At 37.4% G+C, this 20,003-nt stretch overlaps 1 protein-coding gene across 6 annotated transcripts in view; it reads left to right on the plus strand.

The window, feature by feature from the left end:
• LOC109043654 (spondin-1) overlaps positions 1-19,491 on the plus strand; it is a 42,078-nt gene extending 22,587 nt beyond the window's left edge. For 4 of the 6 annotated variants that reach the window (XM_072296968.1, XM_019060942.2, XM_072296969.1 and 1 more), the window contains exons 10-21: positions 936-1,029; positions 2,382-2,486; positions 3,430-3,595; positions 4,369-4,585; positions 6,230-6,452; positions 7,083-7,256; positions 8,793-8,894; positions 12,027-12,121; positions 12,601-12,714; positions 13,507-13,579; positions 16,974-17,051; positions 18,461-19,491. In XM_072296968.1, the coding sequence (XP_072153069.1) occupies positions 936-1,029; positions 2,382-2,486; positions 3,430-3,595; positions 4,369-4,585; positions 6,230-6,452; positions 7,083-7,256; positions 8,793-8,894; positions 12,027-12,121; positions 12,601-12,714; positions 13,507-13,579; positions 16,974-17,051; positions 18,461-18,621 (1,602 nt within the window). In that variant the 3' untranslated portion in view covers positions 18,622-19,491. The remainder of the gene's footprint in view (positions 1-935; positions 1,030-2,381; positions 2,487-3,429; positions 3,596-4,368; positions 4,586-6,229; positions 6,453-7,082; positions 7,257-8,792; positions 8,895-12,026; positions 12,122-12,600; positions 12,715-13,506; positions 13,580-16,973; positions 17,052-18,460) is intronic. The other 2 variants (XM_072296971.1, XM_072296972.1) reach the window with 2 other exon arrangements.
• The last annotated feature ends 512 nt before the right edge of the window (positions 19,492-20,003 follow it).

Genomic DNA, 20,003 nt, shown 5'->3' on the forward strand with positions numbered 1-20,003 from the left:
TGTTCAAATTAATACCTCATGAACTTTCTACCTTAAATATGATCGCAATCCAAAAAATTCCTCCGATTTTCCAAATTTTCCCTGATCAGGGAAACCGAGGACACGCTTCAATTACCTTTTTAGCAAAAGTTGCACCATAGTATTATATGTACCACTATTTTTGCACCCTACCTAATTTATTTGTTAGTCCCGAATGTCATTCGGGTCATTAATTCGAGGCTTTTTTGGCTGCGGAATTTTCTTTCATTTTAGGATTTTACAAACTTCGACAAGTATTTCTTAAATTTTAAATGAAAAAAGGTCGTATTTACAGTCGTTTTTACATGAATTCTCTCTGTAAAGAGATGTCATGGGTATACATTAAGGAGTTAACAATGTCTCTATTTGATGGACACCAAGAGATTTGATGTATCACCTTAAAAGTGGATAAATGTTAAGAACCGCTGGTAAAATTCATCAGTGTTGCGTTTAAATCAGTTATTTTATATGGAATTTAAATGCTATGGTTTTCCTCTGCAGAATTTTTTTACGAAATAAGAGAAGAAAAATCTGCACCTAGTTTTGTAAAATTTTAAGGTTGGCAGGAATGTATCATAACATTTGCAAAACTTATAGTTTTCCTCTGGTATCTCGTATTTTTCGTCTCAACACCATCGTAATTTTTTGCCCATAATGATTTAATTATAGAACTGGATTTAATTCAAGGTTTTTGACTTTTGTTATGGTTACGTATTATTGAAAATCTTAAACCCTCTTCAATCAAAATATAAATTGGACGTATCTATGCTAAAAGGAACTATGTTATCTATGCAAACCCTATGTACATAATTCCTTTTAGCATGAATTCGTCCAATTTTACAGAGCTCCTGAAGAAAGGAGCTCATTAAGGTTCGACAATGGAACGGACCTAATACTTATCTATGTCTATGCCGCAGTCTCCAGACATACCTACTGTACCACGAGACAGAATTCAGAAAATAACAACCAGCTGGCCGGATGATCCCAAGTCGCCCTTTTATGACCCATCGGGTATGTATTACCTTGTTCGATTTTTTTATAATTGCACATATTAGATATTAATTTTTATAAACCCCCGTCTTAAAAAAAAGCTTCCCAAAAAAGATTAGGAGCACAAGATATAAAATCTACCAGAGACAGTAAAATAAAGTGCCAGGTTTCATTCCTAAAAAATAAGGAAAAACCCTGCTTAACCGTAAGCAGCAGGGCCACAATTATTGCAGTTTCCCTACCCAAATTTAGATGCACTTGTTAATCTGTTTTGGGAAATTATTAGTAGATAAGCTGTTCCTAATATAGTAAGAAAAAGGTTACTTATAATAAATGCTATCTGCGTATCCATGCCTGCTATGTATATCATGAGCATATCCATATCATCATGTCAACAGATCGTGCTGAGGCATGCTTCGCCACATCATCGTGCAGTGGCATGTGCATTAATATACGCGCAAGAGAAAACGCCTTCAATTTTTTGATTATGCAACATATACATTCGTTAAGCACGAATAGTTGCACCAAGGCGTTAGCGTCAACTTAGCGTCGCAACATCGCAACTGCCATGATTTACTTTGTACTCTGTTTTAATTCTGCTAACGACTCCTTTCCCTTCGATACTATCTTCATTTTGTATTTTAGGATATTTGTATTCTGGCAACCAGGCTAGAAATATTTATCTAAAGGCAGGTTTTTACTTGGATTTTTTCCTCCACAATAGAGTTTCCGATTGCTTGTAAGTTCTGTGTTGTTCTTGAGGATAAAGAAATTATCCGTTATGACAATCAATCCGTTTAGCGTTTGAATAAAGGTGAAAACTAACGTCAAAAATAAAAATGAAAAAAGGGTGATAAAATGAACAGCAAAAAATAATAATCGTCATATTTTGAAAATAAATATTTTACAATTTTTTCTTTAATTGAGAAAGAATCTCACCCCTGAATTTTCACGGTAAATATGGGATGAACCCCTGTATAAATATATCGTTAGAAATCATCTCAGACTATTAAGCATTGAATCTTTTTTGGGAAGACTACACAGACTCTCAACAGTGGCGTGGACTGCTTTGCGATGTATTGATTTATCTGCCATTTAAACCTATGAAAAAGGATTTATAAACAGGGTGTTCGCAAAGAATACCGTAATAATCAATTCTCATAGCTTCAAATGGAGAAATATCGAAAATAGATCATTCACGCCTCGCGACTGACTTTCAGTCTCTCCCTCATTTTAAGCCCTCCTAACAGATGCGGTGCCGAAGTTACGTTTTTAAAATCATTCGAGTATTCTCAGCATTAGTTCTGAATATGAAAATGGGAGGGTCGCGGAAATGAATAGGAAAATGACGTAAAAACATTAAATTTTTCCAGGTGCCGAAATGAAACCTCTAGCAAGACTCATTCTCAACCAACAACGACTTTACGAAAAGACGTGCACCGACTCCAGCAAGGAGGACGTCGAAGTCAATAGCGAGGGTAAGCCGATGAGAAGATAAATCGTCGCCTCTCTGACGTAAGGGCGTATCTCAATTTTTGCGTGCCCCTTGTTCTCTGTGCAACTATATGCTACCCGCGGCTCATGCAAAAATTGAGATTCACCCTTACGTCAGAGGAGCGACGAAATTTTCAAGCTTCCTCAAATATTCTCTCTAAGTCCAAGCGTCTCTGAGGAGACATTAATTTCCTCAGCAAATAACTGTAGGGAATATTGGCTGAAACTGTGAGGAAAACTGCACAATCGCCCGAAAATCATTTAAGTCAAGACATAAAATTCGAAGCCAAAAAGTTCAAAAAGACTAAAAGCTTCAAAATTTGCTCGGATAATTCACGCAGTTTTGAGATTTTCGATTCAAATCGTCGGAAGCACACAATGGCACAGTTTCAACATCTCAGGAATGCTCGTCAAGCAATACTGTACCTGTCAATAGTTCCTTCAAAATCAATACCGTAATTTTTTTCAAGTAAAATAATTAAACACTCACATAGCCAACGTTGTCTTATCAGTTAGTCTTTAAAGGTCGACTTTGATCCTTCAGTATCTTGTCAATCTCAATAAGGTTAGTTAAGTGATATTTTAGTTTATCCGACGGGACTATAAGACGAACTTATAGTACCCCGCTGATCCGCAAAGCTAGAGATACTTGTGACTCATCACTGGAAAAAAAAATACATTGGATCTAGAGTCCAGACTCTTGAAAGCATTGACAAGAAAAAATACTCTTGATTCAATCGGATTTTTGCTTGAATCAAAACGAAATCCGCTTAAATTAAGAGGCTTGGTTCTTGAATTAAGCTAGATTCTGATTAAATCAAGAGTAATTTTTCTTGACAATGTTTTTAAGAGTCTGGACTCTAGATCCAATATGTTTCTTTTTCCAGTGATCAGTAAAAAAAGCTCTCTTGATTTTGGTAATTTCAGATTGCGCTGTCGATGATTGGCAAGAATGGGGTCCATGTTCGGAGTCCTGTGGTCAGGGCATCAAACTTCGACAAAGACAGCTCCGAGATGGATCCTCTGGGGAGAGCTGCAACGTAGATTTGATCCAGAGAGCTCCATGCTACAACTATGACGATGTACTCTGCAGGTAAGAGCTACATTTCATTCAGAACCCTCTCATTTGCGTCTCAATCATTCCTTATCTCAGCTGCAGATTTAGTACCGTAAATCGAAGAAAAAAGTCAAATGAGGGGCTTGGAGGGAAAGCTGCATAATTGCAATTTTTGAAAAAATTGAGTCATTAATGATTTCAAGTGACACTAGTCTTAATGTACATTATGTGAAATATTCGCTCCAAAATTTCAATTTTTAAGCATCAAAAAGTCAGTTTGAACTTTTTTCCGCCATAAGGATCCATGCGATTTCGAAACTTCAAAAATACGCATTTCGATGGTGTAAGTCGGCAATCACATAACTCGTTTGCGGTGTCTGAAAATCTCCGCCTCTATGTTATTTTTTTAAAGGAGAACAAATTGACATCATACCTTGAAGTTTTTGCAGATTTTTCTTCGTACCGAGAGGAAAAATCACGGCAGTTTTAAAGAATTGCCGTTAGAGTAGTTTTCTGTGTAAAAAATAAAGTATGCCAGAAAGTCTCCGACGTCGCATACCGAGTTATGTGATTGGTGACTTACACCGTCGATTTCTCGAAACAGCAAGAAATGCATTCATGCGCCTCGTACTCCAAGCCACTCAAATCCTAAGTGTCTTCGCTGAATGCTCCGAATCCGGCTGGTCCGGGTACAAAACCACGTATCTTATTTTGCGACATAGTAGACTTTCTGTCACATCTATCTTTCCTTTGGGAAACTAATCAATTATATCTTACACTTCTAATTTGGAATTTGTTTAATTTGGAAGGATGCGTGGAGGAGGGAACGTGGATGCGGGTTGCGAGGTGACGGACTGGAGTTCCTGGTCCAAATGCTCCGTGGAGTGCGGCAAAGGGGTCCAAGCCCGCTTCCGGAGCTTCAAAAACCCGGACGCGGCCAAAGAGTGCTTGGCCTCGCAGAACCACCTGGACCTCGAACAGACGACCGATTGCGACGGCGAGTCCGACTCCTGCACGCAGAATGGGGTAAGAACTCCGAAAATATTTATAAAGGTTATAGGATATTCGGATTGCATTTTGCAAAAAAGGAACCAAGAGCATTGCAATGTTGCTAAAATTGTGCAACTTCTTTTGTCTTTGAAGAAAAACCTGATCATCTACAAACAGTTTTTGTTTTACACCCTAAAAATTGTAAATTTAAGACAAAAATAACCATGTAAATTTCATATTTTTGCATGATTTAAGTACTTTTATTGCAAAGGATGAAATTGCACAATCTTCGCAACATTGCGATGCTCTTGGTCCCTTTTTGCAAAATGAAATCCATTTCGTCAACGATTTTTTGTCCGCGCTCTTGTTTTTTCCAGTAATTTACGTCCACGCATTTTTCGGCACGGGGGTTTTGTTCCACGTGCCAGTTGAGACCCAAAGTTAATTGGCCCACATGTATATATACAAACGACGATTGCTCACGACATTTTTAGATGAAAATGTATAATGTCTTGGAAGAATGAGGGTTTGCTTGTTTTTTTGTCTTGTCTGTTTGGTCCAACGGAGAATAATTTATAGTTGAGAGTTTTGGTAAAAATGGGGTAGCGTTAATTCCATGAGACAAAATTCACTAAAACTCTCTACACCTCTTTGGTGTAACAGGACTTAATTATCTTTCAAGAAATTCCCACCTTGTTATACCTGAACCGGATAAACCTGTATATTTGCCTCAGCTAAAGGCTCTTAGATTTTTCCTGTGTACGATAAGTATCTTCATTTATTTTGCAAGGGAAGATCTGTACTTTTAAAGGATGCCTGTCATTCTCAATACGTTCAATTTCGTATAATACTGTGCAACACCTCTGTTGTGAAATAGTTGCTTCAGGCGCCGCCGCATGACGGGCGGGCGGCCAGCGCGAAACGCGCATTGGCGCCTACAAACCTAAGTGGATACTTCAAGCATTGTGCAATGCGTGAAGTATTCACTTAGGTTTGTAGGCGCCAGTGAGCCTCTCGCCCTGGCAGCACGCGCACGCCGCTCCGCTCTGTGAGGCTTTAATATTTATACTCGCATAGTCAGCGTTTTTAAACTCATGATTTTGAAATGTTTGCACTCTCTGCTTTGATTATTCTCATATTTAAATTGATGGGAAAAAATATGTATACTCGTAAATTTATCAAAGGATAATAAAAATATAATGTTTGTTCTTTAAATATTGGTGGTTCCGTGTCAAATTTAATGATTTCCAAAGCACTTTAATGTTTTCTTTTACGTTTTGTGCTTCTATTGTGTTGCAGCGAGGTGTACGCGCAACCAAACGCTCAAAAGTTGACTTATTTGACTCTAAAAGATCGATGTATAAATGGGTTAAAACTAAAGATTGCGTGCTTTTTGGTTTTTTTTTCCTCTTTTATTCATTTTTGCAGTTCCTGTCGGCACAACTGCGGCTCATTGAGATTAATGTCGCATGGAAAAGGTTTTACAAATATTTGACACGTTTTAAAAATATAAATGTTTTCAAAATGAAGTAATAATTTCGTAAAGAAAAAATAAAAAAAATAAAAAAGTACCTATACATATATAAGGTATATTGTACATAGAATCTTTTAAGGATAGAAATAAAACCAAATATTCACCAATTACAATTTAAAAAGTTGCTGTTATGATTGTATTTGTAGGATGAGTCGTCAGTAGACCCAGAGCTGGAGGAGAAGTGTGTGGGTGGTTGGTCGTTGTGGTCAGCGTGCACGGTGAGTTGCGGCATGGGAACGCGGCAGCGGACCAGGGAACTGAATCCGGACATGGACACCGAGTCCGAGTGCAACGCCATTCCTTTGACCGAGACCATCGAATGCCAAGGCGATTTTCCCTCCTGCGATATGACCGAGGAGCAAGCCAGAGGTAAGCACCTCGCAACTATTAGGTAAGGCGTTCTCCTGTAACAACGACGCACCAGCTTTGCAATGCTGCTCAAATTGTGCAACTTACGATTAATGCATTACACTTTTAAAAATATCTGCCAAACTACGTACGTGGTATGAATGCGGAAGGCCTCCCCCTCCCTACAGAAATCTACACTAAGAGTAAATAAAACGTTTTAACCACAACACCTTGGTTCTTTTTCACCCACATTACACTGGGAAAAAAAAACACATTGGATCTAGATTCCAGACTCATGAAAACATTAACAAGAAAAAATACTCTCGATTTAATCAGATTTTTGCTTGGATCAAAAGGAAATCCGCTCAAATTAAGAGGCTTGGTTCTTGATTTAAGCAAAAATCCGATTGAATCAAAAGTATTTTTTCTTGTCGATGTTTTGAAGAGTCTGGACTCTAGATCCAATGTGTGTTTTTCCAGTGTAGTATTTCTTATTTAATTGCTCCCTTTTGGGACTCAAAATAGCAATCATCGTCAAGAAATTCAGTTTCTTTGATAAAAATTGGAAAAACATTGCCTCTCATCAATACCATTCCTGCATGTCCCTTTCTACTAACCATGTTACTAACAAATCCAACCGGTGCTTGACAGAGATCTGTCAGCTGCCGAAATCGATCGGTCGCTGCCCGAAACCAATGTACGAAAAGTGGTACTTCGACTTCCTCTCGGCCTCGTGTAAGCCGTTCCTATACACCGGTTGCAGAGGCAATGAGAATCGGTTCGGCTCAGAGGAAGAGTGTAACAAAGTCTGCGGAGCCCTGAGAGGTAAGTGTCCAGCTCACTGCTGGCTGCATTATTCGCCTTGTAAGGCGCTGCCATAGGTGCATAGAGTCGTAATGTAAATGGGGGAGCTGGCGCCACTTTTTGGTCGACGAGTTCCGAGTCCGGTGTGCGTCGAGCTTCGGTCACTTTTTCGATACATTTTCGATCCAAAATTGCGATGTACGTAATAATTCCTATTCTTTTGTTTACATCGGATGGCCGAGCCCCTGTGTACCAAAAACAATCGATTATGTTTCGAAAAAGTGACCCCGCGTGACACCAGAGTCTCGGAATTCGGGACCTGGAAGATGCTTAAAAGTGGCTCCAGATCTTCCATTCACACTACGACTATGTACTCTATATGAGCGCAGCCTACACAGACCTACACCAGGGACAATTGAGTGCATTTAAACTAAGTAAAAGCTATGGTTAAAATTATTAAGTTAGTAATGTTCCAAATGAGCTCTTAATTAATAATGTATTCATTACCACTAATAGTGGTATTCTTATCACTTACATTGGTAATTTTAACACTGACTGAAATGATCACTTAATGGTAAAAATACCATTCATGGATATCACTGATGAAGAGTTCAAAAGTAAAACAAAAAAACACACGGATTTGGATAAGTGCCTTGATTTCATAAATCATTCTTCAAAATTATTTGGAACTTAAAATTCTTGCAGAACTTAAAGGCATTTATTGCTCAGGTAGTGATAAATTTGACATTTTAAGTGGTGCTTTATGTATATACTTTAGGGAGTAGTGCTGTCCCAAAAGTTTGAGTGCAATATTATTTTTACTTGCCTTATGGTTAATCGTTTAAACTTTAAGGAGGAAAACAGAGAGAAAAAACAGAGCTGCGGTATCTGAATCGTCAGCTGGTGTTGAATCGAAACGCTAGATTTATGGGGACACGAATTTGGAATAAATTCAAGATAAAATTTCTGCAAGAGAGGTCTGGCCAACCTCAAAAATTGAGGACAAAATTACAATGTTCGTGCCCTTTATAGCCGCTGCATATCAGTGGGCTGCTAGACAAGAAGCAAATGATTTCTCTTTCAAATCTCACTCGGAAAACGAGCCATAAAATTGGAAATTTTGGAAAGTAACTCCTAACTGAGGTATTAATAAGTATTTTTAACACAGATAATCAAAATAAAAAATTATACAAATGATCTTGCTTTTATTTCAGCTATTTAACCAATATTAATTTTAAAGCACTTATATCTTGTTCAGGAGTTAACTTCCAGACCTAACGTTTTGTGATTTGTTTCATTCGTGGCATTTGAAGAGAAAATATGTTTCGTAGTGCTTTAGCCCTTATTTTATTGTCTAGTGGCCTATTCTGCTTCCTCTGAATTTATAGTCAGAATACGCCACTGTCTCATTAGATCATTCGTTATGATCACGAGTAGCTATCAAAGAATTTCACTGCCGATGTAAAAAAAATTGCAATGGATTTTGTGTTTGCTCTAACAAACTAACTCTGTGTGATCGCTTTTGTTATGTTTGCTCTCAAAATTTAAAAACTGCAGCGGAACTCAACAAAAAAAGAGTAGCTCGACTGAAAAAAATGTACGGGCTCTCCCTAACAGGTGTTTTCTCCTACCGCTTGGATCATGTTCAGTCAACGTGTGGTAAGGCTTTATTCTGCTCCATGTCAAAAGAGATGCATTAACATAGATAGGGACTGTTAGAATCCGACGTAAAAAAATCAGGAGCATAACCGATTGTTAGCTCGAAAACTACCGTATCTCGGTTTGAAATGTTGTGGGCTTCCCATCATACTTCATTTTTTCTATTGAAAAACTAATCAATATAATTTCTCTAAAATATCTGCAATGGAGATGTTGCATGTGTGAGGGATTTGCGATTTGACCATTGATTCTTATGTAAAAGTTCGGGAGAAACACGATGGTGCCACTGGTTTTCTCTGAAATCATCTCCCAAGCTCAAAAAAAGCTCTCAAAGTGAGGCCAAAATGGAGGGGATGTCCTACCCTACCCTGAGAGTCCACCTCTACATCAAAACAAACTCTCAGATTGGGAGCAAATACATTAGCAGAGTTGCCAATTTATTTGGGGACTCTAAAACTGAGAACACGGCAACCCTGCTAATGTTTTTGCTCCCTATCTTTGCATGGAGAGTTTGTCTTGATGTAGACGTGGACTCTCAGGGTAGGGTGGGATACCCCCTCCATTTTGGCCTCACTTTGAGAGCTTTTTTTGAGCTTGGGAGATGATTTTAGAGAAAACCAGTGGCACCATCGTGTTTCTCCCGAACTTTAACATAAGAATCAACAGAATCAACAATCGCAAATCCCCCACACATGCAACATCTCCATTCAACCTTTTTTCTGAAGAATTCTGTGAAAAATTCAAACAAAAAAAAATTGGTTCGTCCTCCTCTGACAAAGTGACTTAAGGGAGGATCTTATAACACACATAACCTTCAATTAAATACACTCGCACGTGGAGTTCCACTTTAACCATCAATCTTTGACATACTTAGGCAAAAACATAGAATTTCAATGTAAACCGAGTTGGAGGATCCTAGGTTGTAGAATGTACTGTTTATACAAATGGATGAATGCTAGAGAGGATTAGTTGCGAAGTCTTACCTGACAACTTAAATGTCCCTGAACGGCGTGGAGATTTAATGGTCGCGGGAGAAGTGTTGTATCCCCTCATACAACTTTTATCGAGAGGCGAATTCATAAAAAAACAGCATTTTTCACGGAAATATTTGCAACTCTCTTCGATAAAAACACAGCAGTGTTGCAATAAAATGCATCTTCTTTATCGATAAGTAATCAATTTTACCCAGTTTTCAGCAACATCAACACAAGAACTGTCGGCCCCTGAAATAGAAAGATATCAATAACAGGAAGATATAACTTTCTGCCTTTTCATTGAGGCACAATGTGATAATCTTACTTCCACGAAGTGGGAGGTTTCCAAATTGCAAGTTATGACACAAATCGCGTAATTATTAAATTAGCAAGGAATTGCAATTTCAACTATATTTGCGTAACATTAACAGGTGATAGGTCAAAATGTCCAAAAAAAAATGTCCAACAAGCAAGAATGTCCAGAGTTGAGAATGTCCCTATTTTACAAATGTCCAAGTATCTGAAATGTCCAATACTGGTTCTTTGGCCAAACACAAAAATGCCCAAAAGTCCATTTATTTTTGTTTCTAGATATTCTTCATTCTTGATCACTTTCCTCATTATTCTCGTCTTCGGGCTCGTTGGAAACTCGAATGTAATAGGCAATGCCCCTTAGGTACCGTGGAATGTCATCTTCATCTTTGAATTCTTGATAGCGTTGGATGCGCTGTAGGATTCTCTCCTGATTTCTTTTCGACTTCTTTGAAATTTTTTGTTTGATCCGCGTATGACCCAAGTCTGTTTATTTTTTTGGCTTTTCAATAGCCTTGGGTTCGCCATCACAAAAATCACAATAAAATCACCAACTTTTTTAGTTTTCACCAATTAGTTTAGTTTAGAATCATAAAAAAATCACAAATTGTAAAATTTTGCCCCTGTAATTGGTTTTACCGCATTTTTTAACAAACGAAAATTTTACAAAAGCCAAAAAGTTTCACAACTGAGGTTAGTTCAAGAAAAAAAGATTCTCAAATCTTCCCCGTCGTCTCCATGGATTCGAATTTATTTAGTATTCAAGCCGACAATGTCGCCACCTTCTAATTTTTTTGCAAAGGGAATGGACTTTTGGGCATTTTTGTCTTTGGCCAAAAAAACAGTATTGGACATTTAAGATACTTGGACATTTTTACAATATGGACATTCTCAACTCTGGACATTCTTGCTTGTTGGACATTTTTTTTTGGACATTTTGACCTATCACCCATTAACATTGTGGCTTACCGATGGTGAAACATCAAAAACGTGTATCTCATTTGCGATGTTGCAAAATCTCCGCTTCCGTTTTATTTGATCAAAGGAAAGCGAACTAACTAACCTATATTGCTTGAATTATTCACAGAATGTGCTACACACGGAAAGAAAGAAATCAGGGAGTTTTCGATTGTAGTTCAATTCAAATATATTCATTCGTTGAGTATTTTCCAATTTAGGAAACAGAATTATAATTGAAAGTCTGCAGCATTGCAGACCGTTCAGATACGCGTTTTTGCAGTTTTACCTTCGGTTACCTTCCTGTAATTTCTGATACACTATTCTCCATCATATTAATGGCTGAAGTCGAAAAATGAATACCTCCGATAGCTGCGTTGCAAATCTCCGCTCAATCATGAATTTTTCGTTCATAAGAAAACTTTACCTATCCCCACAGTTTTTTTCCTTAATTTTTTTTTGCTCGTTCAAAAATATGAAATATTTCAATAGGATTCAATTTCAATGGGAAATATTTTGATTATAGTTTTGCCTACTCCACTTAATTTTCTTTATGGAAGAAAAATCCTTCCAATTCTAATAAAATAATTTTTAAGACGCTTGATAGACGGGGTAAGGCAGGGGAGTAAAAAGAGTAAGAAGCTGCCATTGAGGGCGCGCAGCGCCCCGGGGGTTGGGCCGCGTAGCAGCCAGGGGGCGGACCTCCCAGTAATGAATAAAAACTAGTCTGAGATGTTTCAGCTTGGCAATGAAGATACACATTTTCCGATTTTAGCCATCATCTTATCACTTCTTGTCACTACTTTTGCGATATCCTGGGAGTTCCAATACCTTATTTGAATGGTGCAAGACTAAAGAGTCATGTGAACTTTATTTTTGGTATTTTTAGACCCGAACGAGGAATCGAGCAGCACTCAGAGGCCTGAATACTCTGGATTAGACTCCGCATCTCAAATTATGGAGCCAACCAAGGCCGCTAACCCGGTAAGAATAATTCAAAATGATTCCTCAGAAGTTAAAAATATGTTATAAAAATTTTCGGCACGAACCCCCCCCCCTCCCCTACCTTCATCCTATTCCTGATACAGCTCATCGCGCATCGAATGAGAAGCTCTTTTTTCTACATTATTGGCTTTTTAGGTGCCGAGTCATGGTTTTTGGTGCGCATTTCCGCACATTCCTCTCGTGTTTAACCTTCTACGGCATACCGTCACGAATTCGTAATAAAGTATTTTTGGGGTTTTTTAAAAATTGAATCTTGCCCCTCTGGCGTGATTTTGCAAAAATTTCATCAGTTTTTTCTTTTTTTGAAAAATTGATTCTCTTAAATTTAACATTTTGAAAACAAATTGGGTACTCTATTTTTTTATGTAAGTTACATAATATGTGATACGCAAGCTGTGATACGAAATTGCATATCCTCACCGTTAACTTATGAATAATTAATATTTCCCTTCCCGCAGACCGACGAAAACGGCGAAGGAGCCCCAGTTGACTGCGTAGTCTCTGATTGGAGTAGGTGGTCCAAATGCTCCTCCTTGTGTGGTGGATATAAGGAAAGGACTAGAACTATACTTGTAAGTAGCTTTTGCCTAAATTTTGATTTTTAACTTCGCGATTGATTGTTGCGCTGTGGCAATGTGACTGATTATAATTGACTCTGCCTTGCAAACCAAATGCGCTATATGAGAAATCGAAAGTTGGAAATATTGATGAATGAAACTCTCAAAAACATTCGACGAAAAAAGTTTAATAGTTTTTTTTGGGATGTTCAATTTGTATCAGAGAAAATTTTCAACGTCCAAAGGTTCATGCGACGTTTTTCTTTGGCGATGCAAACGTGAGCACATAGTGCAGATAAGTAGATGCTCTTGGAAAAAATGCAAATTGAAAACAAATCAGGCTTTTTTACCCCTGAAAGCATGAGTATGACTGCTTGATTTTGTTGCTTCAACTTTTCAATTTCGAAGCTTTAAAAGTGAGGGAAATTATTTTGTAGATGATCCTCGTATGCAATGCGAGTGACGGCAGAACGGTGGGTATATTTTCCCCTATCAACTCTGAATTAAGCGGCATTTTGTGATAAAAAAGCTGCGATTATTATTAATTCGCGAACTAGTGTCCCTTTGAAAAATCTGCAGCTTGTGAAACAAATTATACACCTGCAAGCAGTATCTGAGCGTTATAGGAGAGTCAAAATACTTGCCTATCCGCTCTTTGATATTTATTATAGATCTTTTTTACAAACACCTTTATTACCAAAAAAGCGCATCCTTGTTTGAATAAGGGATTTAACATTTTCCTCACAAGAAAGATTTCATTAAAAAGTTTACGAATCGTATTTTAATTTTTTCTTTTTTTTTTTGCAGGTGTATCCAGCTAATGGTGGGAAACCGTGCCCGAAAAAATTAATCCGCACAAAATTATGCGCTAAAAGATGCGGTTAGTTTTTTCATTTTTCTCTCACTACCTTCATATATTGTTCCCTGTTTTATATTTAGGTCATAAGAATAACAGCGTGGTGATCTATTAAAGCTGTGATATTCGGTTTTAGTGACTGGTTTTTTGTTCCTCGTGTGCTGCACAGCGATCAATCTCTTTTACCAATCGGTGCATATTACCGGACTCTAGTCTACCTAGTTTAAGAGTTTGACTAAGCGCACAAGCGTGACTATTAAGAGGCCATGTTGCATACACTGGAAACTGAAGGCAAACTGACTATTTAAACTTCCACGCTAAAGGGAAAAATGCCGTAGGAACCTTCAGGCGTTGCCAAATTCCCCTCGATAAATTACGAATTTATTGGGAAATTTGTTGTTGTTTTTCTTCAAATTTTTAGGACAATTTTTTTTGCAATTTGATCTTAAATAGCTGACAATATCAAAGAAAAATATGCATAACTCCCCTAAAAACACAGGTTTTATGCGAGGAAATTAGGCAACTCTCAAATTTTCTGCGGCGTTCTCCCTAAGCACGCTCAGTAAAGTCTACTCCCGCTTTTCCCTCGAACAATCGTGACATGAGACTGATACGACAATTCCTCCACGTGTGAACTCGTATTGCCTCTACTGAAAACTGAAGGGGAACCGATAATAAATTAAAGCCTTCTCTTAGTGCTTGATTAAGCCTATACCCGCTTTTCTCCCTCGATGAATCGTGACTTCCGAGGGCGACACCATTATTCGGCCACGCGGATGCTCGTGTTGCCTACACAACAAACAGAAGGCTAACTGACAATGAGTTAAAGTCACTGTTCCCGCTCGGTTTTCAAGACTCAAATTTGTCGAGACTGCTCCCTCCCCCGGACCCACCACCGTAGAGGGGGGTGTTCCGTACCCTCCAGAATGACTCCCAAATGCGTAAAAACGACTTTTAACAAGTTTGAGCGGTCGCATCTCAGAAATTGGACGTATTTATGCTAAAAGAAAACATGTGCATAGGATGTGCATGTAATATACTGCCGTGCTAAGGAAGAACGCCTTAGAAACATTCGAGAGTTGCCAACTTTCCTTCGATAAAACGTTCACTTTTAAGGAAAGTAATACATGTTTTACCTGGAAATTTTCAGGACCTTCAGGTGAAATTGCGAACAAAATTATTCAAAAAATTAGAGGAAAAATATTCAAAAGTTTACCAGGAATTTCGTGTTTTATCAAATGAAATTTGGCAACGCGCGATGGCTCATACGGCGTTCTTCCTTAGCAAGGCAGCATAATTCCTTTTAGTATAAATACGTCTGATTAGACGTTTTCCTGGGACGATATTGTGTTCGTTCGGACAAAAACCGCAAAAAGCGCCGATTTTGGTGTCTTTTTTTCAGTTTGCTGCTTGTCGCGCGTTTAATTTTGCCGTGAGCAGAAAGAATTTGACTCAGCTTGTAGAAAGTTCAACGAGTTTTAACTGTGGAAATAACCAATTTTGTCGTCTGATCAACTCCTGGCAAGTCTCTGGCCATAATCCGCCAAAAAGGCCGATTTTAAGCCATTTTTGCCAAATTTGGCAACTTCTTGGTGGCAATTTTGTTATGAAATGGTCAAGTTCGGATTCAGCGCCAAAAATTACATCGGAGACCATGGAGATAATGCTACCCTGTGTTTTTGAAAGCTAAAATTTCTATCCGCCCGGACTCAAAAAGCGTCGTCGCTCCATAAAGCTGTATACAAAAATAATGATATCTCGCGAACCAAAATTTTCCCTGCAAGTAATAATATATCGATGGATGCGGAATCGAACGAACTCTCGATTAGACAAATTTTTATTCAAATGTGAATATAGATTTTTTGGGTATTTGCGGATTTGTAAAATTTGTCGAATTAAAAAATCGAAAAATTGGCAACAATGCATGTTAAAATTAGTGCGACATTAAAAACATGGTCATTTCCTAAAAGTGCGCAATTTTTAGAGAATTTTCGTTAAAACCGCAACTTCATAGCTCAATTTTTATGCCACTTACGGAATTTGCCTGTTTTCAACTTGGCAACGCTGTAGCGCGCGGGAAAAATTTCGGGTGAACTTGCCAACGCCGGAATAAGACGTGTCATGTGAAAAGGAACAACATATCCAACTCCGGGCAAAATCCAAGGGGGGGGGGGGGGGGGGGGGGCAAAATCGCCGATTTTGTAGAACCCTCTTTCACTCCAATCTTCATAATTCGACGGAAAACGCTCTCTAGTACCTTTAGAATAGATTTATAAAAGTTTTAGTTCGTTTTCGTTTTAACAGAACTCATAAGATGAGAAATTACGATAATCCGATTGAAATCTCTGGTATATTATCATGTTTCACGGCCCAGAAAGCTATTACCGTCATTTGCTCATTCGATGTGGCAACACTTACTACAAAATACTACGCGTAGTACTACGATGAGTTCGATGACCCGAATTCTCGCTTCCTCATTGGCCCGTTCCTTTGTAACTGGTTCATTCATAAATCGGATGCGCAACACGTGATGCGCGCGAGCACGTATCATGCAGATTGGCATGTTGTTGTTAATAATGTAAACAAAGTGAAAGTAAGCAAGAGGTGATTGATACCTTTAACGATTCCTGAATCCTGTATTAATTGAAATGTGTTGAATCAGGAGTAGAGTATCCAGCCAGGGTGTTTTGATTGTAATATCTTCATTCAAATAGAAAATATTTAAGGAGCAGAATGTGTCTGTATGTTATTGGTATAACTATATTCAAGTGTTCAAGTTCAGACTGGCCGAAGATATCAGTCAACAATCTAATGTACCCAGGTACTTATAGTTTCATTAATTCCCTATCGATCACGTCACAGCTGGCTGTTACATCTCTTAGACTTGCAGGATTACTGGACAATTTAATGTCAAACAAATTTAGGTACTTACTGTAAGTATTTAAATTAACTCTTGAGGGTAGAACAAGTAAGAAGCGAAAAAATTTCAACCCTCGAACTCACTAAATAGTGGCTGAATATACTGGCTTCTAGGAAGGTTACTTAATAGGGTCTTAAGTCTCAGCTACACGAAATCATACAATGTAAATTTAAGAACAACGCAGGAATACAGTACTGCAGATGATGCAAAGTATCCACTTACCTATGTTTAGAGTTTAAAGCTTTTTACTCTGGACCCAAGATCATGGTAAAACACATTGCCTAATTAGGTAAACAAAGTCGAAAGTCTGCAAACAGAAACTGCTGAGGCTTAAGAGAATCTTTAGTACTGTTTCATCGTTAAATGTCCCCAATGCGTAGAGACTAGTATGTTCTTTGAATTCTCACTGATGTTTCGTCCAAAATTGTTAGTGGTCTTGGCTTTGTTCATTTAACCTAAGTAATTAATCATTCTCATTTATCTACATTTTTTCCTCAGGACAAGATGGGAAAAGAACTAACAAAGTTAGTGACAACTCCGGGTCAAGGGAAGATGAGAGCAATCCTGATGATACAGGTATGAATTCCTATCCTCAAATTGAAGTTGAAATCCCTCCAGAAAAGAGTTGAGTACTTTGTTACAGATTTCCTCACAACAGACCAAAAATGTGTAGGTACTTTTTTTGGAATAATTGAGCGGGTAATTTCCAAGTGCCACCATCAAGTTACGATTTTTGGGTAATGGACCACGAGACAAGGTCTGAATTAGGAGAAAACGTAGCAAGTTTTCTCTTCAAAATCTTACGTAGAAAACAATTCACACAATGGGGAGTTTTGAAATCAACTCCTGAACGAGATATTAACAAGTCTTTTAATCACAGATCAAATGGAAGTTCAATTGTAAATGACGTCATTTGATTTTTTGCCCTTTAACCAATCTTAATAGAAAACACTTATATTTTGTTTAGGAGTTGATTTTCAGACTTCCTGTTGCCTGATTCATTTTCCTTGTGCAATTTTGAAGAGAATACATGTAACATGCAGTGTGCATACATTCATACCTTGTCTCGAGGCCCATTTGCCTCTTGCGGGTGATAATTACATCACACACATAGTATATCGACGGTGAAACTACCAAACCACTTATCTCGGTTTGAGACGTCGCAGACTTCCTGTCATACTTCATTTTTTAAATGAAAAATACTTAACGTCCAGTCTTGAAAATTTCTGTGATTTTTCCTCTTTGTGCGGAGAAAATTCTGTGAAAATTTCAAGAAATGATATTGATTTGGTCTACTTCAAAAAAATAAAATGCGAGCGTAGATTTTTAAACACTGCAAATGAGATACAATGGTTTGGTAGTTTCACCGTCGATATTTCACAAGATCATTCAAACTTTCAAAGTGACTCAGTGGCAAAGTGTTGATGGGAGGAAGTGCATGCCCAGGACGTTATATGGTAGAGGGCATCATCTTCCTAAGATTGTTGATTTTTAAAGTTTAAAAAAGTATAGATAAAGTTTCATGATTAAATAAAGCTGAAGGTCCGGAACTTCTTGGATGAATATTATTTGCTTACATTTTTAAGAAAATAGATAGATGTTGAAATTGTTTCCATTTTGTTCCCGAAAATTTGTCTGAATGCCTTATTTTAATATTATGTACTTTTTGTTGACTATTAAGTATTTGAGTACCTATTCTTTCGTTGAGACGATTCATTTATTAGTAGGCAAAATACTTTTAGTTGTGCAAGAGTGGCTAGTGGCTACATACATGGTCCAAACAAAGGGCTTCCTTCCGAAAAATAAACACCAATGGCGGAGTTTCACCGGTATTTTGGCATCCGACTTTTTATTGAATAATTTAAATTAAATACTCAGCTACTATTTTTTGCGTCCATTTATTCTTGACAATGTTTGCCTAAACTTTAAAAATATGCCTTTTATGGGGTTTTCTGACTAATTGTGCTTTCTTGACATTCTTTCAGAATGTAGGTATAAAGAATGGTCAGCGTGGTCTGTCTGCTCTGCTACATGTGGAGATCAAGCTGTGCAGCAAAGAGTTCGTGCAATTGAGCAACCATCCTCACCCATCTGCACTGACAGACTTGAAACCCGACCTTGTCATGTCCTACCTTGTAAAACGTAAACATAGAGATAGGCATTTCTTTTTGTAATCAAAAAGTCTCATTTGTTATCAAATCCTAACTGGGAGACAGTAGGATACATGAGTAAACAACATATCCTAAAACTAATCCAAAGGAGGTGGGAGAATAATAATTCTTAGAACTATTTTCCACATTGATGTATTGCCTCTAGGACAAAATAGATCTCAGACACTCTTTTTTTGACTTGCGTTATGCAAATTGATGAGAGAAGGGGGTGCTAAAGGAAAAGTTGAGAAAAAAAAGAACCTTGGAATTAGTCTCTAGTCTTCCCTCACTTTGTCCTATTTCCTGGGAAGGATGCAATATTTTGGAAACATTCGGAAACTGCTTCTAGTCGATCAAAATTTTTTTTGTTGAAAGATCTCCAGGAAAGGAACAAAATGTACCTATAAATGTTTGTCAGCCAGGAACATATGAACTAAAGTTTGCACCATGACAACATATAATTGCCAAATTTCATTTTAATGCAAAAATAACAGCTATTTTAAGCTGTGAAAAATTATTTAGAGAAATTGGAAAAGATTGCACGATAAAAGTAAGCAATATTCTCATAAATATTTCATGTGAAAATATTACTTAGTTTTCTTTTGAAAAAATAATATCAGAACGAAACTCTTGGAACACTGCAACTGAGATAAGTGGTTACTAGCAGTTTCACCAAGAAAATGAGTTTTAGGCAAACAAACAAATGAATGTATAAATAGATGAGCTAACAAATTTATTTAATGTTTAAAAACCATCCTCTGCTGCTGTTTTTTTTACATTTCAAAAATACGATTTTGTTAATACTCTTGGTTCAAGAGGGTTTGTAAAGGATCGCAAATTGCTACATTAAAAGTATTACAAATATATTTAATTTGTTTTCTTTTCATCGCATATTAAGAACCTCTAAAAATTTTTATTTCTTTGTATTACCTTTCAAAATGACAAATGGAAAACTGATCATTCTTTTACCATTTTTTAAAAGTTTTCGACTATGTAATTTCGTTCAGTAAATTATCAAAAAGAGTTCTTCTGATGCCAATTATTTCATTTAGGATAGTAATAATGATAGTGAGTTTCTTAAGAACCTTTTGAAATCACTTTGATCCCTCATGAAATGTAAAAGTTCGGGGATGCTTGAAGAGGACCAATTTGGCAATTATAATCATTCATATCCCCCGAATACTTTAGATGTTTTCACATTATGTACAGCATTCAATACATAAAGATATAAAATGATTTGATAAAAAAGATGTAACAGAACAGTGCGTACTTATACCAGAAATCCAGATCCAGAATCTGAAGGAAAGATTCTATAAATGCATCAAGGCTCTACACAATCCAATTTTCAAAAAGAAAACTGAAAAATAAGTGATTTTAA

The sequence above is a fragment of the Bemisia tabaci genome, chromosome 2, assembly GCF_918797505.1.
Source record: "Bemisia tabaci chromosome 2, PGI_BMITA_v3".
Classification (NCBI taxonomy): domain Eukaryota; kingdom Metazoa; phylum Arthropoda; class Insecta; order Hemiptera; family Aleyrodidae; genus Bemisia; species Bemisia tabaci.